The following is a 26,739-nucleotide window of genomic DNA, read 5'->3' as shown; positions in this document are numbered from 1 at the left end:
ATTCCAGCATAAGTAACATCATATGTTCCATAAGTTTGTCACTGGTTACTGAGAGCTTGAAGTGACGTAGGTCATAGATTCGAGGTAAAGCGACGACTGGTGAGCCGCTGTCAAAGGCTTAGTACATGCAGACTAGATTGGAAGATGGACTGCAAAACCGCGTGTAGTCAATTCTCGCATCGTTCTCGAACTAGTAAGTCTCTAGCATTACAACGAGGGGCTAAGAGTCTTTGTACGAGTAATTCATTTAGTATAATCCAAGGTACAGTCGTGTACAGCGATTACGCAAAGTGACTGGCCCCTCGCATTACAAAGTATAAGTAGTGTCACACTTATAGGACATATCTTATAAACTTATGATAGCATATCTGCCTATAAGGGTAATCTTCTCACTTTCAAGAGAGAAAGAAGTAAGTTTTAAACTTCAAGCCAGTGAGGACTACGCGCTGAAAATAGTTGCTTTATATACTGTTCAATGTTTTCTTGATCAATAAATGTTGCATGATTTTCACCCGATTTGATTTAATGGGAATATTGTATAGTGTTTATTATACCACATGCCGCAGAGCTGATGCTTTTATTGTCTAAATCGACGGTCATTTTGAAAAATGGCGGCTCTAACAGATTTATTATTTCTATAGTCTCACGGCAAATACTTCTGTCATATAATTGAAAAAATTCCTAGTTTTATACTACACATAAAACAGTGAATCATTCAAATAATGGGAATTGGAATTACTCCCCAATTATAGACATTTTAAACTTTTTATTCAATATGAAAAATGGAAGTAAATTACCTTTAGGGGTCATGAACCCCGGAGTTCCGGTGACTCGACCAGAATCGGAAGAGGATTTTCCTTGGTCACTTCCCGGATCGTTCTGGCAGATCTGGGGAGACCAATTACCTCTCGTTTCCCATTTGGGAATGGTCATTTCGCTCGCTTGCGATTCTGGAATAATAAGAAAATTAAACCCATTAATTCCCAAACAAGGATAGTAGACTTATAACAAAAATCTTTACACATTGTGATCCAAAAAAGGGTATTAGGACCTTTAAGGTCTTAGAACAGTGGGTTCTATGGGCGATTTTGAGTCGAAAATGTTCTATGAAATTTTGCAATAAGGAATACGGTGTTTTTACGGATGACCCCTTAATTAAATTAACACTGTATTTCAGTTTCCTACACAAATTTAAGGGGCCATCCCTAAAACACTCCATTATAACAAATACTGGGTTCGGACGAAATTTTTATATTGAAAATCCCTGACTTTTCCAGCTTATCCCTGACCAAATTTTGCCAATATCCCTAACCATTTTAGGGTGTTTACCAGAGTCCACTTCATGGTCACACCTAGCTGGGTCCATATTTAGCATTGCTCGAAGTATGGTTTGATACACCAAACGAAATCAATGACATATCCCTGACATTTTAGGAAAAAACTTTAAATCCCTGATTTATCCCTGACTTCTTCCCTCATTTTTCGAATCCCTGACTCATCCAGGTTTTTCAGGTTAACCAGGTTCCGTACGAGCCCTTCTTGTAAACGGTGGAATTAACGAACGACAATATGTCCAAGAACATTTTCGACTCAAAATCGACGCTGTACTACGACCCAATACAATCCTTTACGGAACACTGTGTACATTGAGACTCGCTTATCGGTCGTGTACCCATGTTTAAAAATTCCATTTTTTTATTTTGTTCGTTAACGAAAAAGGATTTAAAACCCGGTTGGTTATTAAAAATATAAAAATTGATAATCCGATTTAGTTCCAAAAATTTAATATATTCTATAAAAGTTTCCAGGCTTCTAAGGAACAATTTGCACTTAATCTTCTCAGACTATATACTTTTATTTCTAATACTATACGGGAAAAAGTTTTACGGCGCTGTACCATAAGTTTATAAGATATGTTCCATCCATAAGTATGACACTTCCTATAATTCGTAATGCTAGAGACTTACAGCTCGAGCTAGTTCGAGAACGACAAGCGAGAATTGACTACAATCGGTTAGTTTTGCAGTCTGTACTAAGCCTTTGACAGCGCCTCACCAGGCGTCGCTTTACTAAGGTGAATCTATGACCTACGTCACTTCATGACAAGCTCCAGTTTGTAACCAGTGACAAACTTATGGAACATTTCTTACGAACTTATGCAGTACAAATAGATTTAAAAGGTGAAAGCAATCTTAAGTCTAATGAAAAGTACGTGATAGGATATTCCGAGAACATCAGCCTCCAGCGCAATCAACCCTTTAAATTTACATATAAAGAAAAAATCCTTTTTCTCATCGCTTTAAGACGTTTTCCTTAATGAGCCTTTCTTGTTTTAGTGACGTTTTATTTCCAAGAAAGAAGTGTTTGTAGAGTCGTATATACCTAGAGTGGTCTAACTAACTCAAATCGAACTGAGGAATATTTCACACACGATTTTATTGTCCATGATGAATTCTCTAATTAAGAAACATTGCATCCAAACAACCCCTAACATTAATTATAGAAATTAGAAGGCAATTCAAATTTCGGAGTCAAAAACACTCGTGACGCATAATAATCTCGACTTAATTGCGTGTTAACTTTTCTGGCTCTTCATTTTCTCCTCTTAAAAACAAGGTAATTAAGGAAAACTAGATTGAAAATCGTCTGCTATGGGCACGTGACAACTTAAAATACCTTTTATTTATTTAATTACCCACAAGTTTAGCGTATATAAGGGTACTATGGTGCATGGCAGCAATATAGTTTTCAGACTAGGAGGATTGGTACCATTTACACCAGGAGATCAGGCTACTTGGTACTACACTTTGTCCGCTAAGTAGCCTTGCCTCCTGGTGTATATCGTATCAATCCTCCTAGTTTGAAAACTTTGTATCTGTATCGGCCTCAATATATTTTGTCTTTATACTCAATCTGTTAAATATTTAAAAATGTTTTGGTGTTTTCCATGCAGCTTAGAGCCCATTTAAAACACGAAAACATTAGATTTGCCAGAGGTCAAACTTTTCAATAAAGCTTTTCGATGTAACTAAAGGCCTTTTCAGACGATAGAACTTTTTGCTCATTTAGATGAGTCAACTTGAGTTGGGTTATTTGAAAAGAAGTTGGACAAGTTGAATCTCCAAGTTAAAAATTTATCACCGACCAATTTTTTGACCCATCTAGATGAGTCAAAAGTAGTATCGTCTCAAAATGCCTTAAGAGGGAAAAACACATGAGTAAAACTTCGCCTTCTATCTCGCTTTTTGGCGCCTGCGCTGTAGTCTTTTTGAATATGAGAGTGCGCAGAGACGGATGGCAATGTACCAACCCCTAGAGGGCTGCCAACCCATTTTTTACGTCGAAAAAGTCCATTGGTCTTTGTAAATTTGTCAATATCATAGCTCAAGTCTATTTCTGGTTCCTAACAATACTGTTAACTATTTGTTTCGAGGTAGTTTGACCACTTTGTATTATAAACTTTGATGTTGGCAGAGTAGGTAATCTACTCACCGATGGTTTTAGCAGGATTTCCCTGGTCGCCAACAAAATTGGGGCCCAAGAGGGCGTTTAGAGCTTGAGTGCCTCGAAGGGAATCTCGATTCAGGGCGGAATTCTCCAATTCGTGAAGCTGATGCTGCAATTGTTGTTGCTGTTGCTGATGAAGGAGACCGTATCTCGAATAAAGTGGAGCGTTTTCTTGAACCCCGTTAACGTTACCGCCGCCCGCGCGACCCAATTGTCCAATCTGCTCCTTAGGAGTTACTTTTTCTACGTTCAGAGGACGCTTGAAATTGCGACTTTCGTTCACCAACTACAAAATAAAGACAACAACAAATCTCCATAATTCATTCGTTGTCAATCCGTTAATGACTAAAAGGACTGAGATATTTGTGGCATTTGAAAGCATTTTTGGTTATTGGTGATCAAAGAATTCATAGTGCAAATCCGCGGTAAATGTAAATTGGTTTGAACAAGTCAGCCTGAGTACTCGAACTTCAATTTGAACGCGAGGTTTACCCCATAGTCAAAAGTTCATATATGAAAACCAATAGTATACTTCATTCAAGCTTGCTGGCGTCACGCACTATGAGAAATCCCCCTCTACTTCTCGGAATAGTGTCTACCCCCTCTGCGTATGATTATTTACATAGTTCTGTACAACAAAGATATTTGAATATAAAGTAGACTGTGGCGCTAGGCGCGATATTTAAACAAGAATAAGACTATATTACAACAATTTTCACAGCAGGGAACACGGGTGAATAGAGTACTAAAGTAGGAGATGCAGGCTCTGGTACCAAGAATTAACGTTTCGATTGCCACCATCGAGTACTATTTTCTATAAGCCTTTTATCCCCAAAAAACCTTTTCTCTGATTGGATGGTTCGAGTAGAGGTTGAGAGGAGGTCGTTGTCTCCTGATTTTACATGACATCTACAGCCAAATTCTCGGAACTGTGAACTAACTTCAACGAAGTATAACTTTTTCTTTGTCTATGAACTTAAAAAGCTCTTCTCTGATTGGTTGGTTCGTATTGAGGTTGAGAGGAGGGTCGTTTGCTTCTAATATTACATGGCGTCTACAGCCAAAGGCTGGATGAGAACTATGAACGAATCACACTTTTTGTTTTTTTCTATGAACTTTTGTCCTAATATACCGCGGGATGTAGAGTTAAACATGCAATTCGATTTGCCAACATACTGAATCACACGCTCTTACTTCACGTTCTATTATGCCTATTTTCTTTTGGTGTAAACAAAGGAAATATACATCAGATAAATTAAATACTTAGAAGAGCTTAACGATAAATAAGCTTTTCCCATTATCAGCCTACTATTAATAGGGCTGTATAGTTTATTAGAAAGATAAGAATTAGTCTTACCGTGAGAGTGTTATTCCCGTAATGAATAGCTTGGTCCCGACCGAATAGTCGCTTGTTGCAAATGTCGCTGAGCTGAAGGTTGGAAGCGGTGTTAGGGTTGTGGGCGGATGAGGAAGAATGGGGTGGTAGAACGGATCCGTTCAGCCTTTGGTAATCCCTGACGACACGAGGGTCATCTCCGTCCTCTTGGGTATTGCAGCCGCTGTGGTAACAGAAACATTTACCCCCATCAATTAGACGAGATTAATGAGATCTAACTGGCTCTTTCAATGTAGACCGACCATTAATCGAGAGAGATAGTAATTTCGGAACTCCATGCATGCAATTTACTCGATTTGTATACGATTCTATACTAAAATAATCAAGTATCGGGATAATAAAAAACAAGGAGCACGCACTTACGGGAAACCATATTTCATAAGTGATTAATTTGTTTGGAGTTTTTAAATTTTCGATAATCAAAAGGCTTTAAATTTAAAGGAAATCCTATTTTGTTTACACTGGACATCCCATATTTCATAATTTGGTCTATGTAATATTCTACTTGTTTGACATCATGGTTAGTAGTCGTGGAATGACACCATACTCGGGTCCCTAGATATATCACGGGTAAAATCATATAAATATATCGGAACCATCATAGATGAAAGATTAGATTTTGCTGATCACATTGAATATGTACTAAATAAGGTAAATAAGAGACTCTGGCTCGTCCATCCACTTTATAAATGTTTGAACATTCAAAGTAAAATTACGCTACATAAATCTATGATCCAACCTATCTTTAATTACGGAAATTTATTTTACAATATTGGCCCCAAAAATACTTATATAGACTTCAAGTTATACATAATAAATGTGCCAAATTAATACTACTCCGAAATAAGAGATCATCTGCCACAGAGGCTCTTAAGACCCTAAATTGGATAACCCTAGCTCAAGAATATCAATATCAGTTATTAGTACTAGTGTTTAAAATCTATAATAATAAAATGCCAAAGTATATCCTAGATATGTTTAATTTAGTTGATCATAATTATAATACCCGCATAAATCTTAAAACCTTTGTTCTGCCATCAAAATTTACGACAGTCAACTTGAAAAGTCTAAAAAACAGGGCAATTCAATCTTGGAATAACCTACCATGTGATATAAAAAATATAGCTAACATTAATGAGTTTAAGAGAGAAGTAAAACAGCATATTTTTAATGTTTAACAATTAATTTAACTAAGGACTCCTTTGTAAACCAGTTTCGACTGAATAGGAATATCCGATTAATAAAGCTTTAATAATAATAATAATATAGTTTATGAAATGTGATACATTCTTGATCATCGCGAAAATTAAATTAAAACGTTCAGTAGAGAAGGGGCTTAAAGGGATACTCAGAGCTAGAATATTTTCTTTTCTTAATCGAAAGAGAGTATAAAATAATGAATGTTATCAATTGGAACCATGGTTCTATTTACAATATTAAAGATAATACCAGCAATCAAGTTTCCGTAATGGACCACTACGCGTCAGGCTACTCCGAGTAGCTCTGTGAAGTACCCCTATTGGACGAACACGTCAGGAGGTACTATGTGTCCAATAGGGGTACTACCTAGTGTTTCCCTTTAAAAATGGCTTCTCTACTTTCCCACAAAATGGCGGAACACAATACAAAGTGGAACACTATTAGGGAAAAACACCCAGTTGGCTAAGAGAATACCGACGTTTATAAGGGAACATATTTTCAAACAATGTTTGGGGATAATAAGTTATCATCTTTTCTCACGTTTGTTGTTTGTTAAGAAACTAGCGCTACTTTTCCCTAATATCTATTTAGCACATTGTCGGAATATGGTAAATAAGGTAATCCTCTCTTAATTGTGGGTCTTTATATGTCGAAAACGCTGCACTGCCAAAGATAGTTGAAACGCGCTAGCTATGGATTTTTACATTCACTGTATTGAAAAACCAAAATATGACAACTTACCTTTCGTCTCTGATTTGTTGATGTTGGTTATTGATGATGTTATTGTGATTCTGGTGGTTAATATGCTCTTCGTTCCTGTGATATTGAGGTGTTTGTTGTTGTTGTTGTTGTCTAAAACCCGTAATGTTTAGCCTCTCAATGGCGTTAGTCAAAGCCGCGGTAGAGTTATCATTGAGCATAGGCGTTGAAGTTGTTACCGGACAGCCGACTGACTCTCTGTGAGCGGATGGCGAGGAGTTCGTCTATTTCCAAAAGACAATTATGTAACAAACTGGTTAATTCATTAAGACAGAAAATGATGTTTCCCGAAGTTATAAAAATAAGGATGCACTGATTTTATTTGTAAAAAGGGGACTGGACGTTTAAAGAGAGAATTAATTTCCAGAAAACAAAATTTTTATGTATGTCGATTAGGAATATATACAGGTAATAGGAATCATTGTGAAGCCATTTCTGATCATAGACCGAAGGCCTTCCTCCACTCGTTTTTTTCAAGCTAAACGCATACAGAGCGTTACTAACAGAAAGATAGACAGATTAAGCTGCATCTTTCTAATTATAATGGGTACAGTAGATAGTTTCACGCTATTAGCACAAATGCATGCGGTTCAAACAGGAATGCATACAGCTAATAGGAATCATTGTGTATCCATTTTCTCAACGTATCTAGGCGGATTATGTGGGAGGAGCTTTAGCCCAATCATTACGTATGACGAATTTATTTTACATCGCGAATAATCTTAGAACATTAATATAGAGAGATTTCAGTTGGAGGAGGAGCTGAGTCTCGTGACATAATTTACGCTGCCATATTGGTGGATTTAAAGCAGGAATGAAGCCGAGACCACCCAATTTGGCTACCAGAACAGCGGTAAGACTTGGGAGGTTGTGACGTACTGCTATCCCATCTGAAAACTCTATTATTAATAATAAGCTAATTGCCTAACGTTCAATATCAGAACGTGGTCACTAATTGGTCGAAGGTTCCTATTGCTAAGGATTAAGAAGTCAACCTTGAAACGCTGAAAATGTATTTAACATTAACACGGACCCGCGTGTACACATTACACCTCAGGTTTATCGGAGTAATTGAGTACCACTTTTTAACTTCGGATTTAATCTACTTCTAAATGAGTACCTTCGCATAATTAATATGGAGAAAGCGAAATAAAATAAAGCAAAATAAAACGAAATGATCTCGTACCAGTTCCGTGAGAGGATATTCGTGAAAAGCGGGATTCTCCACCCCATTGCAAGTCGACGATGATTCGTTCGGTGGCGAATCGTCAGCAGGTTTCTAGACGCCAAAACAAAAATAATATGGTAAGGGTGAAAATTAAAATACTAATCATAGGACGCGCTTAGTTAGAGGCTTAAATAATACTAAGGAGCCAGATTGTATTGTAGAAGGCCGACGCGGAGTTATTACCTAACATGGGGAGGGTTTATTGGCTTATCAGGAATTTTAATGGCACTAATTATCTCAATGTTGTGTTACAAGAAATGCAAATGTTTCATATTGCGCGGATGAACATTAATTTAATTGCGCTCATAAACCCGATCGTAATAACGTACAAGCTTGATTTTGGTTACTTTTAAAACTAATTTAAACCTAATTAAAATTCCAAATTTTCCTTTAGTTTTAATTGAGTTTCGGATATAATTTTTCTTAAGCTCACAAGACGATTCCTTAAACCCAATATTGGGCTATTCTCGGTCCCAAGCCCAACATTGGCCTACTCTCGGTCCCAAGCCCAACATTGGCCTACTCTCGGTCCCAAGCCCAACATTGGCCTACTCTCGGTTCCAAGCCCAACATTGGCCTACTCTCGGTCCCAAGCCCAACATTGGCCTACTCTCGGTCCCAAGCCCAACATTGGCCTACTCTCGGTCCCAAACCCAACATTGGTCTACTCTTGGCCCCAAGCCTACGATTGGCCTACTCTTGGTCCCAAACCCAATATTGGTCTACTCTAGCAAACACAATATTGGCCTATTCTCCCAAGCCTAACATTGGTCTAATCTAGCAAGCCGAATATTGGCCAACTCTAGCAAACCGAACATTGGCCAACTCTAGCAAACCGAACATTGGCCAACTCTAGCAAACCCAACATTGGCCAACTCTAGCAAACCCAACATTGGCCAACTCTAACAAACCCAATATTGGCCTACTCTCCTCCTAAGCCTAATATTGGACTAGTTCTATAGACTGTATTCTTTAAAAATAAATTTCCAAGCTAGGATTATAGGTTTTTGTTTTGTGGTTTGGGAGTTTGTACGAAAGTTAAATCCTTCAGTCGTCTTTCCAAGAAATTGGCCTTATCTTTTCCCTTTTACAAATAACTTAGGAATAAGTTTACCCTTCTTTTAGATGTAGGCTATTTCAGAAGTATCCCATGATCTCAAAAAAAAAAAAAAAAATCTCTTTTAGCTTTTGGTCTGGATAAAATCCACTTAAAAAGAGAGAAGTACTTATCCACATTCCTAGCTATCCTCTCCCTTTAATACATCTCTACATCGAAACATTCCGTATGGAAAACACGCCTAAATAAAGGCTTAACTCCATCCCAAAAACTTCTCTGTAAAACTGAGAGCCAAAACGTCTTAATTTTGCCTGCCCGAAATCAACATTACGAGTGATATTATAATTTCAACAGATGGGAACAAAATAATTAAATGGTTCAAATCAGTTTAGTTCTCTCAGATTTCCTACACCAGGTGAAATGCTAGACAGTAATAGGCGCCCTCCTCTCGTTTGGGAATGACAAGGATTAAAAATCAAAGTCGATATTAAATGTATATTAAATTGCAATTAAAATACTAATCAATCTCGTAATTGCGACATAAAATATTAATCCTTGCTTCAAACAATAAGAGTGGTACATACGAGGGGTCTGAAGTTCCCAATAAAGAGTAGATTTCGCCGAATCAAAAATTTTGTGATTTTGTTAAGAGATTTCGTGATTTAATCAGAAATTTTGTGATTTTGTTAAGCGATTTTGTGATTTTGTTAAGCGATTTCGTGATTTAATCATAAATTTCATGATTTTGTAAGATACTTCGTGATTTAATCAGAAATATTGTGATTTTGTAAGAGATTTCGTGATTTTGTATGAAAGATTTCGTTTAAATGTCAGCCTCTCGGTCTAATAAAGTTCTGACTTCGACATTATTTATTTCAAAAAGTGCCATGATCTAAACTGAACTGATTAAAAATATAATTCCTTCGCCTACTTCCACCTAAAGCTAACCTGCGACTTGCAAAAGCCAAGATGAGCTTAACTAGACCTTGAGTTAGTATGTTTTTGCATTTTCTATCGGAGGCTTTCATCACTCCGAGGAGAAGATGAAAATTGAGAGAAGCTAAAAGACGTTGTCATGGCAACAGAGGCTGTAGAGGAGTATGTATGTAGGGTATCCTAATTCGCTTTCGGATTTAGTCTGCAGCCTGATGTGGAATGAGAATTAAGAGAACATATACCGAGAACCCAAAAGCCTTCTTCTTTTTTACGCCTCCGTTTTCACTTGCCTCAAAGCGGAGACTTAAGGAACGTAGCATTTAATTACCTGAAATTTCTCGACTTTCCTGGTGCTATCCGTTCCGTTTAGCAATGATTTGAGCCTGGTCTGGAATGAGCCGATCCTCTCGGAGATTGGACGGCTTGTCTAAAAAAAAAAAGAAATAAAATCCGATTAAATATAAAACTGGAGAACAAAACAAGATGAAGGAAATTAGTCAGCCATAATGGTTTCAAATTATTTCATCCTGCATTTCGGAGGTATTTCTTAATACCCAGATTATGTAAGTTTGACCATCACGGGACACATTTGTTTTTACTTAATCCCTGGTGGTCAAACGCTACAATATATTTTAACCTACGACATCTGAAAAGGATCTATTGACTATTTCGATGTAACAATAATAAGTTCATAAGATATGTACCATAAGTTTGTCACTGTTCCATGAGAGCTTGTCATGAAGTGACGTCATTCTCGTAAAGCAACGCCTGGGGAGGCGCTGTCAAAGGCTTAGTACAAACTAAATAGGAAGATTGACTGCTAAACCAAGTACGGTCAATTCTCGCGTTGTTTCGAACCAGCTCTCAGTAAGTCTCCAGCATTCACCCAACTCAAGCTTACGGGTTACAAACAGCCAGACAGATTAAGCTGTAATCTACTAATTATAATGGGTGCAGTGCATCGTTTCGCGCAGAGTTAAAAAAAAATAAGCACTGACCCAATAAGACCTATCTGTAGAACTGTAAAACATTACATACATTCCAATCTAAAATGCTAAAACTCCCTGCTAGTTCTATATGGAAAACTAGGCATACAAGGATGAGGATCGAGCAGAATTCAACTCCCCCTCAATTAGCTTTCCTATAGAAACAAAGCAAGCTCAGCTGGTGCCAAAAAAAAAAGAAGAGGGGGTGAGATATCCTTGAGGGAGAAATTCCGGCGAAGAATCGTAATTAAACTTAATTCCCATCCGCACCCATTCCATGGCTATCAACAACCACCACTCCTGGGTATGATGCCCTAGGCATGTTTTGACCAGAGTGTACAGGGCTGAATGCACCGCTATTGCCTTGATCAAATTTATATCTGAACGGTTTAGCCTATAGAAAATTTGATAGGGTGGGATTATTCTTATACAGGCACTTATTACAGTGCTGCAGGTTACAAAGTTAGGGTTGACCTTTCGAGGTCAACTCTTATATGCCACGAGCATTCAGTGGGTGATGGTGACGTTTCAGAAATGCTGGATTAATTAGGGAATACACACAGCTATTAGGAATCACTGCGTAGCCATTAGAGATGGGTCGATACCAGTTTAAACCGATACCGATATCGATATGGCATTGGTATTAGTCCATCTCCCATGTTAATTTCTACGCGGGTATTGTGGGCCGGGCCTTAGTATTATAAGTCACGCCTCATAATTCTGACGTCTTTTTAACTGTGATTTCATTGGTTGGTACCGCGCAAGGTGTTGCGCAACGCGTAGCGAGATTCGCGAGAAAAAATTCGTCATACATAATAGGGTTCATACATCTTTTGGAAAACCGATTTCCCTGAGATTTCCAGGGTTTTTCCCCATAATATTTCCCTGAGTTTTCCAGATTTCTTTTTTCACATATATGGAGTAATAACATCGGGAGTGGCTTTACTTAAACCAAGAAGCGAAATCTAGTTTACTAGAGAAAAGGTATAAATTCGCCACATTTCCAGCTTTATCATCAGTCCAAACGTAGGTCCGGAGTTGATCCCCGCCTCTAAATTACAACCAGCATCTCATTGGTTCTTGAAAACTCATGTCAGCGCGACGCGAATGACGAAAATTACGTATTTTCCGACTGAGGAGAGGCGAAATAGCCCGGCCTCCTTTACGTCCCTCCGTGTATTTTGAAAGGGGGACTGGGACTATGGCGCGCGAATACTTATGCACCTTACATACTCTCCCTAGTAAATTAGGTATCACCTAACAAACTTCCCTGAATTTTTTGAGAAAAATTTATTTCCTCGAGTTTTTTTGTCAACTATAGATTTACCTGAGTTTTAGTCAACTATTTATTTTCCTGAGTTTTCCCGCACAATGATTAGTTTAGCTCAACCCACAAAATCCGCCTAGATACGTCGAGAAATTGGCTACACAATGATTTCTATTTAGCCCATACGTATTCCTGGTTCCATTGAAATATTTTACAGTATTGGTTGGCACAGAGTGGGGAAAGGGACGTCACCCACGGATTTCTCAGCGTTTGAGTTGATACGAGATAGGCGGTGTGTTGTACCGTTTTTTTTTTTTTTTTCAGATTTATCTTTCAGCCCCTCAGGCTTGGGGCCAAATAAACATTAACGAAATGGCCATGCAAGCTCGCTGGCTAACAGCGTTCCCCGCACCCTTACCCCCAGATGTAATTATTTCGATACAAATGTATCCTATCAAGACTATTAGATCGTTCCTTCACTACATCTCCTTGCCTTGCACACAGCAAAAATTCGATACAACGATCGAGGGGTCGGAAACTGATATAATTAAAATCGAAGAGTTGACCTTAATCTCAACCTCCTTCGTCACAAATTAGGATTACACGTAGCAAAAAATAAGAAATAATTTTTAGCAAAATGACGAAGTGTCCAGCACCTCCGTGTAGAAGATAGGATTGGCTAAGAGCGTAGGAATTTTGATTTATAAATACTTGGGTTTTACTGCATGCTTGTAAAGGTATGGTGAAATTGTTATACAATAAACCCTTCTTCAAATCAAATAACACCGTTTTATAAAGGATGCGTGCCCGTAGCAAATATAATTTCGACACATAAGATTATGGTGGAAGATGTTACGGTATACAGGGTGTTTCTGATAGGTCTGTCATAAATTCGGCCTAAAGGGTGTGTTCTTAAGGGATAGATTTAATTTTAGAAGCGGGAATGGAGAAAGGCTAGTATTTACTTCAGTCCGACTCATGGTCCAGTATAGAGCCCCTCCTTCCAACACGTAACGAATAGTTTAAATTACCACATTGGCTCACTTAAACTACGGTTTGATGACGTTGATGACGGGGACGGTGAAAAATACGTTATTCCTTTTTTACCTCTATCGCTATGACCCGACTCGTCTTTCATACCCCCCTCCGTCCCGTGGAAGGGGGTCAGAGACTTACGCGCGCCCAGATTACTCTGTTCTCCATTCCTACTTCTAAAATTAAATCTATCCCTGGTCAAACTGAGTAGAAAGTGCCAAAGAACATGGATGGGGTCTACAACATTTAGTTACTTATAGATATGGGCTCCCAAACATTGATTGGCAACAAAAACAATTAAGGAAATAGCCAGACACGTGGAGTAATTAGCTATACTTTACCAGCGTACCCACACTTCAACCCATATAATAGTGTACATACATTTCTGCTAGAAAAAGGTTGAATAATGTTCTTAGATTGAAGTCTGATATGTCTTACTCAGGGTTGCCACGGAATTTTCAGAACCAAATTCCCTGACCTTTTTAGGGCAAAAACGTAAATGTTTCTAGCACTTTTTAAGTGCTTAAAATAAAATAAACTCGATCTACATTAAGTTTTCCAACGTATTTGTTGCACCAAAATGATTAAATAACTATAAATAACAGTCTAAGAGATTTTTTAAAGGCATTTACTTTCCAAAAAAATTGTAGACATTTTTAGGGATTTGTCTAGAGTTCACTCTGTCTTAAGAGAGGATGAGGAGAAACATTCATTACTCTTTCAATAAAGACTTATCCCCAGAAATTTTACCCACTAAAATAAAATTCCCTGACTTTGCTGAAATTTTCAAAATTCCCTGACCTTTTCGGCCCATTTTTAAATTCCCTGACTTTTCCAGGATTTCCAGGTACTGTGGCAACCCTGTTACTCCACATGCCTGGCTATTTCCCTGTTTTAGGGGCCAATCAATGTAGAAAGGATTCTAATCTGAATTCATCTAAACCGTATACGCAGTCATGAGGTGTGAGGTGATGATTTAAACTGGATGATTTAGGAGAGAAACGCTCCGTGTAAAGTCTTCTATTTCACTGTATCTTTAAGAAGGTTAGAGAACTTGTTTAGTGGCAGCTAGCACGCGTATTTCACCGGGGCGCAGATCCGGCTATGCACGGGGTTTTAAAAAGAGCGGATCCGATTAGTTTTCGGATGAATTAATACCCAAGGGATCCTTATCTCTTTTCTCGTATTTTTATTTTTCTTACATTTTATTTGGAATTAGGATTTTATTATATTGTTAGGGGAAGCTTTTAGAGCCTATTTACTGGCGGTAAGAGCCTCCAGATTATTATCGGAAGGGTAAATGCATGCAGTCATTTTTACGAAGGTCATTTCCTTCTAGAGTACTATAATGTCAATTTATTTTAAAAGTCTATAAGCGGAACTATGAATGCATACAGCTAATGAGAATCATTGCGAAGCCATTTCCTCAATGTATCTAGACTAATCATTACGTGTGACCAGAAGTATATAATACTTCTCTTCGAGAGAAGTGTATCTGCACAAAGCGGGAGGGTAATTGTAACATGATCCTTCCCAACATCATTTTACATTTATTATAGCGAGCTTACTAAACCGAATCACATACGCGATAAATAGTTCCCTTATCATTACTCTATTAGCGCTTAACTATTTAATTGACAAGGCGCATGCGTCTGTGGATTTTTGTACCACGTCAAGGCAATCGAGGTTTGGGGTTTGATTGCTGAGTATTTAGTACCAAATAGTTATAGAATTCACCCCACGGTGCGATGCCCATTTGAACTTAGTTTGTTGAGCGGGAGAGCAAACGAAAAGGTGCACGAGCCTGGGAGGAATCATGCTACATAACAAAAGTATTAAGAGGATACAGAGTGTCATCCTTCTTCCATTATCCCCTTCTATTTTGACCAGAATTTTACCTCGAGAATAATCTATATCACTGAGCGTTGCACTTTGCGCGAGTACCCGAACTCGCGTTGCTACCAACCAATGACATCACCCAATTAGAAAGACGTCGCAGAACTATGACACGTGACAGCTAATACCCCCAGTACTCCCTTACTGAATCTACAAGCTTTTCAGTCAGTTGTAGATAGCGGTTAAATTGAATTGCACTAACAAATGACTGACAATACTTGTCCGCACACTTAGCATTATAATATCGCTTTGCATTTAACCAAAGACAGTCGTGTTACTAGAATAATTTTCCGCGAAAACTTCGAAGTAACATTTAATATATAAATGAAATTCGTGAATACTTAAACACCACAGCATAAAATCAAATAGTTGTCGCGAGGAAAGACCCTATAGGGATAACTAAGCAACATAGTTAGTTTTCACTTGGACTGGTCAAGGAGGAGCGTAAGAGGTAAGATGGAGCGGTAATGATGACGGGCGACCTGCGGTAATGAGTCTCTCAGTGTACATTGCTTACCCTTCGGTAGGTGATTATTAAGTGCTGCCGCGTAGCGCCATTGTATTTGTATGAGAACTAGCTTCTTTTTTAAAGACACAGGGGGCATCCTCCGCGTTTCCGTACCGAAACGCTGAGCATGCTGGGAGGACTTCGTTGCAGTAGATGGGGGGGGGCAGACAACAACCTTATAGGCATGGAGGTCTCTACTCCATCCCTTTCTCCTTCAAGGAACGATCACGTTACATATGCCACAAGTTCATAAGATATATTCCATAAGTTTGTCTCTGGTTACAAACTGGAGCTTCTCATGAAGTGACGTAGGTCATAGATTCTCGTAAAGCGATGCCTGGTGAGTGGGCGCTGTCAACCCAAATGGGAAGATGGAAGTCCTGCAAAAGCGAGTGTAGTCAATTCTCGCTTGTTGTTTTCGAACTATGCTCTCAGTAAGCATTACAAAGTATAAATAGTGTGACTCATACTTATGAAAGATATCTTATAAACTTATGATATACCTATAGTAATGAAGGGAAGTTGTGCAAAATTTCCATACGCGATTTAAATATTCCTTAACGGCGTAGAATTTTAATTTTAATATAAAATTTGGTTCGTTTAACTTCCCGCTTATGTAAGGCATTTTCCTCTTCAGGATATATTGACTAATATACCTTTACGCGCTGCCCAAAACGTGGATCGTACTCCCTTGCCTGATGATTTATTATATCGACCGGCCAGCGGCCAAGCACCCAAGAGGGATATATTCCATAAATATCAGCGTTGCTATAGTGTCCCAAGAACCTTTTAGCTCGCAACTTTGAAGGCTAGCCTTGGATAAGGTACAGACTGTAGTAATAAACGCGAAGTAGCTAGGCCCTATATATGGATCTACACTGAGAACCAATCTCTTTCAGAATTTCCCGATATTTGACAAACATACAAGGGGTTGGAGACGTGTCTCTAATCATGCATTCTATTGGGACGCTCCGGAATTTCCCCAAAGAGCATTTAAAATTAGAAATATATTTTACATTGAAATCATGTATCCATCAATATGAACAACAAAGACTTTAGATACGACTTTGATACAGGACTGGTAACCTTGAAGCCCTATATCTAACATCTTTGCATCCAGATAACGGATATTTACTCTTAGCCCTATATATTGGCAGACGCTAGTTGCCGAGCTTCCCACTTTTGGAAAGGGTCTTTTTAATTAACTTGCATTAGCCTTATTGTGAAGCAGACGACGATAGTCCTCGTCTGACGTCATGTGATTGACGAAGGGCCGGGGATAGGCTTCTGCAAGAAAACTTAACTTCTAGTACCTTAATATTTAATATGGTCAAGAAGTGATATCTAGTTTATTAGGGAGAAGGTTTAAGATGTCTAAGTATTCGCGCGCCATAGTCCCAGTCCCCCTTTCAAAATACAAGGGGGGACGTAAAAGGAAGACCCCGGGCTATTTCGCCTCTCCTCAGTCGGAAAACACGTAATTTTCGTCATTCGCGTCGCGCTGACGCGAGTTTTCAAGAACCAATGAGATGCTGGTTGTAATTTATAGACAGAGATTAATTGCGGACCTACGTTTGTACTGGAGATAAAGCTAGAAACGTGGCGAATTTATACCTTCTCCCTAGTAAACTAGATATCGCTTCATGCTATCATCTTTCAAACCTCTCTTGAAACATTAATACAAAACACCTTAGGGAAACAAATGATAAAAATCCTAAGAAATTAGCTTCGAAATCCCTACAGTAGAAATGGGGCAAGTTTACGACCCCTCGAAAACTTCATCAGTTACGGCATAGGCGGGTAAAAGGTCATACAGACCCTGAAAAGTTTCGTATATTCTTATATAGTAGTATCTTCCTTTGGGAGAGATTGGGCATGCAGGCATTCCTTCTATTCCCGCGCGCACGTGATGACAATTTCCCGCCTTTTACCGTATATAGCGCGGACTGCGGTCTATAGAGAAATAAATGAGAGTGCTTGCATGCCTTAGGTTCTTCAGGGTTCATTTCAGTCACGAAGTTAATTTCCGAGTAGGGTTTTTGGAGATATTGCTGCAATATTGTACGAGTTGAATACTCGCGATGAAATGAAAACACAAATACCAGACTCAGTAGGTATATAGTAGAGCATGGTTAGTCCATTTACTCGGAGGAGCGGCAAATCTTGCGGAGACCGAATAATGTTTCAGTTTTGCAGTTTCTTAGAAACTAGAAGTTCTAGTCGGAATTTATTAACGTCGGAAGCAAAAATATTCCGTTTATTATAATTAAATGAGGGTAGTAAAATAATTTCTTATAAGACAAACTACTCCCAGCTGTTTACCAATTGGAGTAAATTTAGTTATTTTTGCATTACATGTTTACGTACGATATGTTCCTAAAGTAAGACACTGCTTATACTTCGTAATGCTGAGAGATAATTCTAAAACGACGCGAGAATTGACTACACTCTCTTTTGCAGTCCTATTTAGTCTGTCCTAAGTCTTTGACAGCGCCTCACCAGATGTCGCTTCATGACAAGCTCTCATTAACCAGTGACAAACTTATGAAACATACCTTATGAACTTATGATGTTTACAAATTCCCCTATGAAACGTACGAAACATTGAAACAGCAAGTGCAAAGTCTCATATTTAGGTCGAAATTCGGCAGAGAACTTTGCAGAAGTTTTGTAAACAAACAGAACCACTATCCCTAATTACCAACATGCCAATACCGAGTTCTCCGTCTTTTAGCTACTTTGTATTCATGAGGCTTGTTTATAGATGGAATTGGGCTATTATGCCGTGATCTCACGTCCCCACTGAACTATTTCCGTTTACCTTATACGCATCATCAGCATATTAGCGAGCGTAAAACGATCCCTCACAGAAACCTAAGATGCGTTCTCAGGTCTCTTGTGGGTTCTTGGTAGTACTGATGAAAACTATAAATGGAATCGAACTTTACTAAGATTTCCGGACTCGAATGCCGGCGGTCACCTTAATTCACTGGCTGAAACCAAGGAGAACCTCTATTTATTTATGCTGGAGTAGAAACCCTAACCAGAATTCACGATCGTAAAACTTATAGGGGCATGCATGGATACCATAATTTCCCCTGTCCTTATTATATAATTCTTGCTGCAGGCTCAAACCAGCGAGCATTTAATAGAAGGAAACTCAGAGAGACCAAATTCTCTTTCAGCCCCTCCCTTTCAAAACCGATACCGAGTTGTACCTCCTCGGCTGTGCTCCGAGGTAGGTGCGCGTGAGAGAGATATCGGGCTGTGCCGTTATAGTTACCTTCCCTCTTAGACTCTCCTGCTTATGCATGCTCACTGCTCAAACTAAACAAAAACAAAGGCACGAAACTATAGTATGTATCTATACGCAGACGGATACCGAAGCGTAACGTGGTACAGTATAAACCATGAGGGTCCAGTCTGGCGGCAAAGTTTCAGTTTCTTATCGAGAAGTCGACCTAGAAACTCGACACGCAGATTAAGGAACCCTTGTAAAAGGCAAGGGTTTAAAGCTAGACGAACTATTCCTATCTCAACTCAATACCCATCCTTCAAGGAGGAAATCACTTTCGTAGTCACGAATGAAGTCTTACGAAGTTAGTTTGAAAATCTCTCGAAGTTCTATTAACTCCCTTTGAACACCCATTCAAATAATTTTGAGATCAAATGAAGTCTTTGATTATTTAACAGACCCTTTTCATAGGGTGTAAGAGCGCGCAGCATCGTCTGCTTGGTTTAGCGCAACATCCGGTATACGGATCCAAAGACGTTAGATAGGGGCATAGGGCTTCAACGCTACCAGTCCACCAAATTTCGTCTGTATTCTTTGAAGCCATATCTAACGTCTTTCTTGTCCAAATACTGGATGGGCTCAGGCCTAGGGAAACAAGGTGCCCCAACTCCAGGCTCTATTTTACCCCGACCCATGAGAAGGGTCTATAAAGAGTGCAGACAAGTGTTGCCATTCATTTTGTGAATGCAATTCAACCGCTATCCACAACAGACTGAAAATAAGTGTGCAGTATTCTGTTCGATTCAGTGATCATTCAGTTCCAAACCCGAGACGTTATAATAACAATTAAATTACTGGCAACCCTGAAACGCGGTTAAAGTTAAGAAACAGCGCACATACTATCTATTGAAGAAAACACGCGTACAACATTAATCCTAGTGTGGTTACCCCCTCGACATTTTCCGACCCAATCCAGACAATCCCCGAAGGCGAAGAAAATAGGGAAAAGGAGCTTACTTTGACGGTGGTTTGCTGTGAAGTCCACGCTTCGATTTTATTGGGTGGATAGTCCCCGTTTTCAGAGTGTCCATTCAATCCGCGTTGCTGTCGAGTCACTTGCGACAAAGTCGGAATGCGAGCCGATACCCCATCTTCCACCAGAGTACGATTTGTGGCGTTCTGGGACCAACTAAATCCGACCGGATTTGAATGCTGCAAAAGAAATAAAAACACAAAGTTAACTTTATGGATTACAGATAAATATTTTGGGTAAAGAAGTAAATAATAAATAGAGTAGAATACGTGGATATCAACATTGGAAGATGTTTGGTGAGCCAGAAGTTCACTACAAGAAGTAAAACATTTTTACAATTAGCAAAGGGTGCCAAGTAATTTTAAACCTACCCCTAAACAATACACAATACAGGGTGTTTCTGATAAGTCTGCCATAAATTAACTGGTGTGTTCTTCGGGTCAAACTGTGTGGAAAGTGTCAAAAAACATGGATGGGGTTGCATTTCCACCATCGCAGACCATGAAGACAACCCGTGTTCTACGGAATTTCTATTTGGGTGACTACGAGGGTTTTAATAATTACCTTGCCAACATCGATTGGACTAAGCTTCTCGGGACTTCCTCTGTCGACGATTGTTGGAACGATTTCGTCGCTGTCATCCAACGTGGTGTTGATATTTTCGTCCCTTTTAAGCGAGCTGCACCAAAGACGTTGCCCTACCCAGTGCGCTCCCGTAGGTCCTTCGACCTCAAGGCGGCAACGTACAAACGGTATCTCCGCCTGCGACGTCGCCAAGCGAGTGATGATATGATCCGAAGGGCTCATCGCGATTTTCAACGTGCGCGAAATGCCATATCCAAAGCCATGCGTAAAGCCAAGAGAAAAAAGGAACGTTGCCTGGAATCTCAAATCGCTTCCAATCCTAAAGCCTTTTTTGCGTATGTTAATAGCAAACGTGAAAGCAAGTTCACAATTGCGGAGCTACTACGCCCTGACGGTGGTCTCACTGATGACCCAGACGAAATGGCGGCTATTTTCAACACTCACTTTACCAGTGTTGCTTCAAATACTCTATTTACCAACCCCTCACGCCCACCTAGTATCCAAGCTCGGGAAACCCTTGATGTGTTTGCCTGTACAGCCTTTGATGTATTCCGCCAGCTTACGAAGTTAAAAACCTCTAAATCCGCCGGTCCAGATGGTCTACACCCTCATTTGCTTAGGGCCCTTGCTCCTTCTATCTGCGGTCCGCTTGCCACCATCTTCAATCTTAGTTTCACCATGGGAACTGTACCGCTGGACTGGAAGGTCGCCAATGTTACACCAATCTATAAGAAGGGTGGCCGATCTTGTGCCAGTAACTATCGTCCTATTAGCCTAACGAGTGTGGCTTGTAAAGTTTGCGAGCATATAGTCAAAAGCTTAATTGACACCCATCTGGCCGCCATTGCCTTTCTCCACCCTTCACAACACGGGTTCCGTGCTCAACGTTCTTGCACGTCAAACCTCCTTGAAGCATCCCATTCATGGGTTCGCTGGCTGGATGACGGGGGATCAGTGGATATAGTTTACCTTGACTTATCGAAGGCGTTTGACACCATCCCGACGCAAGGAATCGTTGACGGTCTTGCTACCGCTGGAATCACCGATCTCGCCCTAAACTGGCTTTCGTCGTTCATCTCGGATCGCCAACAACGAGTAGTTCTGCGAGGTCACCGCTCTTCATGTTTGCCTCTTTCCAGTGGAGTTCCCCAAGGCTCAGTTCTGGGCCCACTACTGTTTGGAATTTTCATTAACTCCCTGCCTGATGCCGTTCGCACTTCACACCTCCTCTTATTTGCTGACGATTCCAAACTATCCCATCGGATAGTTAGTCTACAAGACAGCCTCGAGTTGCAAGAGGACTTAAACGCGGTCGTCTCTTGGGCTACGGCTTATGGCCTGCACTTCAACACAGGGAAATGTGAAGTGTTACACCTTGGCACTAGGAATCTCCGCCATCATTACTTTATTAACGGGGAACTGATTCCTGCTACCACGTGTGCCACTGATCTGGGTACTCTTATTGATGAGGGCCTTACGTTTGGCAATCACACTTCCAAAATTGCTGGACGCTTGAATTCCATCTCGGGTCTAGTGAAACGCAATTTTTACTTTCGATCGCCCCGTTTTATGCGGACAGTTTACAACTCCCTGTTACTGCCATCGCTTGACTTTGCTTCTGTTATTTGGAGTCCTCCTCAGATGGGCCATAAAAATTTGCTCGTCAAAGCCCATAACCGATTTACGAAGTTAACCCAAGGATGCGGTCACTTGCCACCGATTCAACGAGACGCTAAACTTCGCGTCATTTCGCCCTTGCTGCGTCACCGCGTTAATGATCTAATGTACCTTTATGACCTTCTCAAAGGCGCCATCGATATCCCGGTCACCGATTTCTTCGAGTCTAATCCTGAGACACGTACTCGCGGCCATCGCCAAAAACTTCGAAAGCCACGTGCGCGTACCCGGTATTCTTTGCAACACTTTACATACAGGGTATTGAATGACTGGAATGGGCTTCCTATCGCTACCCTTGCCCTTCCGGGGCGAAACTCATTTCGCACTGCCGTAACGGCGCTATTTGACTCTTAATTCAGGCTATACCGAATTTGATCTGCCGTATTAACAATATTTTTCTTTATATATAATTTCATATTTGTAGTTTTTTCATTTAATTTTTTTTATTTCTTGTTGTAATCCTTCACACTTTACCGACGAGGGAGGTTGTACATAAGCCCATGGCTTCACGACCCTTTACCTCATGTCTCTCAAATAAATAAATAAATAAACATTTATAATACGGAGATATGTGCTCCCAAACATTGAATGGAACCCAAAATCAAGGAAATAGTCCCACACATGTAGTACAGACAATAGTTTTAATCTAAGAACGCTATTGAACAATTATCAAGCAGAAGTGTATATTAATAATTGAGTAGAAATGTTCCTACGCTGGTAAAGTTATTTACACCACATGCGTGATCCTTTCCTTGATTGTTTTAGGTGCCCGTCAATGTTTGTGACCCCATACCTCCGTATGACTAATAACAAAAACGGATTTATGGGATAAGAACGTCGGATCATAGCTTTAGCCTCTAGTACCATCCTCGCATACTTTATTGAGAAACTTAGTCTGCTTATATTTTGACTCCACCCACAAATTCGATCTCTAGAAGTAGCTATATACAGAATTTGTGGGTGGAGTCAAAATATAAGCAGACGAAGTTAGTTTCTCAATAAAGTATGCGAGGATAGGGATTGGGGAGTGAATTCGCTAACTCCGACGTTCTTATCCCATAAATCCGTTTTTGCTAATAATTGTAGACCCCCATGCATGTTTTGTGACACTTTCCACTCAGTTTCACCCTAAGAACACACTCTTTAATTTATGTCACACTTATCAGAAACAGCCTGTATATTTTCCTTCCACTGTCATTAAGTTAATTAAGTTTTTGCAGGTTAATTTAATTAAAACTATAAATTGGCTATTTAACCCAATTTCGCTTAGCTTGACAGCTTTCTAATTATATCAACTTCAACTTTAAGTCTCAGGATTTTAGCGCCTAATTGTTTTAAATTCGTTTCAGGGCGTCAATTTTGAAACTCTTTAGGCCTGCAGGTATTATTAACTTTAAAACTTTACTTTCTGTATAATTAATTTAAAGTGAGATAGCAATTATCTTTTCGACTCTAGGAAGAGCTGCAAGAATTTATAATCAAATATTCGCGCAAGAGGTTCTCGCAAATTCAATTCGCGTCGAAGTGGATATAGGATATACCATAAGTTTATAAGATAGCCTATATTCCATAAGTATGACACTTCCTATACTTCGTAAGGCTAGAGACTTACAGCTCGAGCTAGTTCGAGATCGACGCGAGAATTGACTACACTCGGTTAGTTTTAAAGGTATTCCGTCTTCCTATTTAGTTACTTTATACTAAGCCTTTGCAGCGCCTCACTTCATGACAAGCTCTCAGTAACCAGTGACAAACTTAGGGAACATATTTTATGAACTTATGGATATACTTAACATCCTCTTCGTTTCCAGAAATATTCTAGCACCTTAACTTCAGAGCACATTAAGATATAAGAAATATAAAAGGTGTAAGTAGATCAAATAATAAGGTTTTTAATTGCTGAAATCCGAAAATGTACCTTCTATGACTGTAAGGCATTATTTAGGCAACCTATAGTTGTTGAACCCTTGACCCCCCGAATGACATGGTTGTTTTCGAAATTCCCCTTTTTCTCCTGCTGGTCAGGGAAAAACTAGTTACTAAACGCAGGTGTCAGTGCACGGTCACCTTAGTTCTGGTTAGTTGGGCTTACTAAGATAACCCAAGCATTGGTGGGGTCGAGAAACTTTGTTTGGTATACCCGTTCCCCATCTCCAAGTTTAAGAAAATAACAAAAACTCTTTTGAGGCTGGCCAAGCCATAGTATTGTGTATTTTGAAAGTATCTCTTAACCATTGTATCTTCTAACCATTCTACTGTATGACCTATAAGATTTGTAAACACCTAAGATATAAACTTCAAAAAGCATAAACAGGTGCGCGAACCAAAAACATTTCCACCCGTTCGCGAGAGTTGGGGAAAATATTTAAAACCCACTCGAAGGAATGAACTTGAAAAACACCATCGCAACCCGTCCACGAGAAACGACCAACGATTGGTCAAGAAGGGACAAACGATACCTTCTCTGATTGGTGCGCTACAAGACAGCTAAATTCTATAAAAGGGTGAAGAAGGCGATTGTTAGACACACTTGGTATAAAGCTGACAAGGGAGCCACCGGACCGATGTTTACCACCACGAGGACGAGATACTGAAGCTGGACCCACGAGGGCATCTGATGCAAGTGCGAGAGGCCCATGCCGAACCAGATTGCTAATTCTGCGGCGCCTTCATTTTCCCGCCCTGTCGTCGCTAATGGTTCCAGCGACGTTACCAAACTCCAGCCGTGCCGCTCCTAGAGTTAAGGTCCCCGGCGTACCCTGTCTTGCAGCCCAACGTCAGCGTGCCTGGTCATTAGTCACGACCACAGGCAGTACCAAGTAAAGTTACGGCGTGCCGCGTAAATAGACGGCAGTACGAAAGCCCGTAGTCGAGAACCAGCGTACCCGCGTCAATAGTAGTCATCAGCGTGTGCGCGGTAAAGTAATTAAATGGTGTGCGCGGTAAAAGAATTAAATGGTGTGCGCGTCAACCGACCGGAAGAAAGTGCGAGTTGGAAACCAGAAGAAATCTACGTTCCTACCCTAATGGAAAACTGATAAGTACAAATCTAACTAATTAACTGTTTTAAGAATCAAACGTTGGAAATAGAGCTTGTAACATTATAACAACAATGTTAGTAATTAATTGTATGTTAGTAATTAATTGTTTGTTAGTTCTAGTTTAATTATTTAGTATTAAGTTATTTTAGTTTTTAGTAAGGGATCGTTAAGAGGCCTCCCAGCTTAGTGTTAGGATTTAATTGTTTATTATTTATTAGTGTTTAAAGTGTTTTCATTAAATTGTTTTATTGGCCACTCTCAAAGAGTTCGTATCCTTAATTAATTACATATACCCCTAGACAAAGTAATAGACCGTACATGACAAAAACCCCTAGACAAAGATTAATTCTCGCAACCCCCAATAGTGAAAGGTTAGCGAGTGCCCGGCCAACTATGATAGCTTTTGTAATGAGGAAGATAGCAGAAACAAACTAGTTAGAAAAATAGAGAGTTACATATTTTCCCGTTACAAATTGGGGATCCGTCCGGGATAGGTTAAAGTTAAGTACAGTAATGTTTTAAAAACCCAGAATTAATTTTTAAAGTTTGAGCTAGTAGGTGACTTTGGCGTTATTTGAAAATCTCAGTGTTTAATCGTTTTTGGTGAACTTTTGTTCGTTAAGTTTAAGCCTATAAACACGGTATTGTGTTGCTTAGTTCAATTGGTTAGTTTGAGATTCTTCGTATTGTTAGGGTTCGCTCAGTGTTGGGATTTCCCGCCATTTCGAAGGGCACCCCGTATCCTTTGTCCACTCGTCATCTTAAGTTAGCTCGTTCAAAAATTTTTTTTTTGTCCCCCCTCCCTCCAAGAGGTTCCCCCCTGTTGTGAATTTTTTTTTTTTCTTTTCTCTTTTTGAATCCATATCGATTCCTCGTGGTAGCTTAGTTTATTTTGTTTATGAATACTAAAAATAGTCCAGCTTTTATAGCTCACTGTAATAAGGCTAGAGAGGAACGTTTAAAACAAAGACAGGTTAATAGAGAGCTTTTGCAGGATTCTACCAGTAAATCAAAGATACCTAAACCACGTAACAGAATGGCTAGTGGTGGTAGTAACGTCCCTATTCAGGGCAACCAAAATAATTCAATTAACCCCCCTGCTAGCACACCTGGCGGTGCTAATCCGCCGCTCTCGCAAAACCCTATTAATAACCTCCCAGTTAGCAGTAGTTCTGTAGCTCCCACACAGACTGTAAATTCGAATGCTGGAGCACCCAGTTTGCCTAGTGGTCATATGACCTCTGTCCCTACTGATTTATTGACCAAAATACTTGACCGTTTAAATCAATTAGAAAATCAACAGACAGTTTTATTGTCTCAAATGCAAAATAACCCTCAGCCCTTAGCAAATACCCTGTCTTCGGGCGTCCCAGTATTTAACTCAGTGCCCTCG

General features: G+C 39.6%; 1 protein-coding gene across 1 annotated transcript in view; it reads right to left on the bottom strand.

The window, feature by feature from the left end:
- The window catches only part of LOC149610424 (uncharacterized), a 110,720-nt gene that overhangs the window by 37,052 nt on the left and 46,929 nt on the right, over positions 1–26,739 (bottom strand). The window contains exons 3-9 of the mRNA XM_089858946.1: positions 20,028–20,222; positions 10,412–10,510; positions 8,049–8,141; positions 6,845–7,086; positions 4,865–5,066; positions 3,493–3,793; positions 798–950 (exon numbers count right to left, since the gene is read on the bottom strand). Of these exons, the coding sequence (XP_089715072.1) occupies positions 798–950; positions 3,493–3,793; positions 4,865–5,066; positions 6,845–7,086; positions 8,049–8,141; positions 10,412–10,510; positions 20,028–20,222 (1,285 nt within the window). The remainder of the gene's footprint in view (positions 1–797; positions 951–3,492; positions 3,794–4,864; positions 5,067–6,844; positions 7,087–8,048; positions 8,142–10,411; positions 10,511–20,027; positions 20,223–26,739) is intronic.

Source organism: Phalangium opilio, unplaced genomic scaffold (assembly GCF_054372755.1).
Source record: "Phalangium opilio isolate 3A_F unplaced genomic scaffold, DU_Popi_V2 ptg000329l_1, whole genome shotgun sequence".
NCBI classification, from domain to species: domain Eukaryota; kingdom Metazoa; phylum Arthropoda; class Arachnida; order Opiliones; family Phalangiidae; genus Phalangium; species Phalangium opilio.
This window is presented reverse-complemented; position numbering and strand designations above follow the sequence as displayed.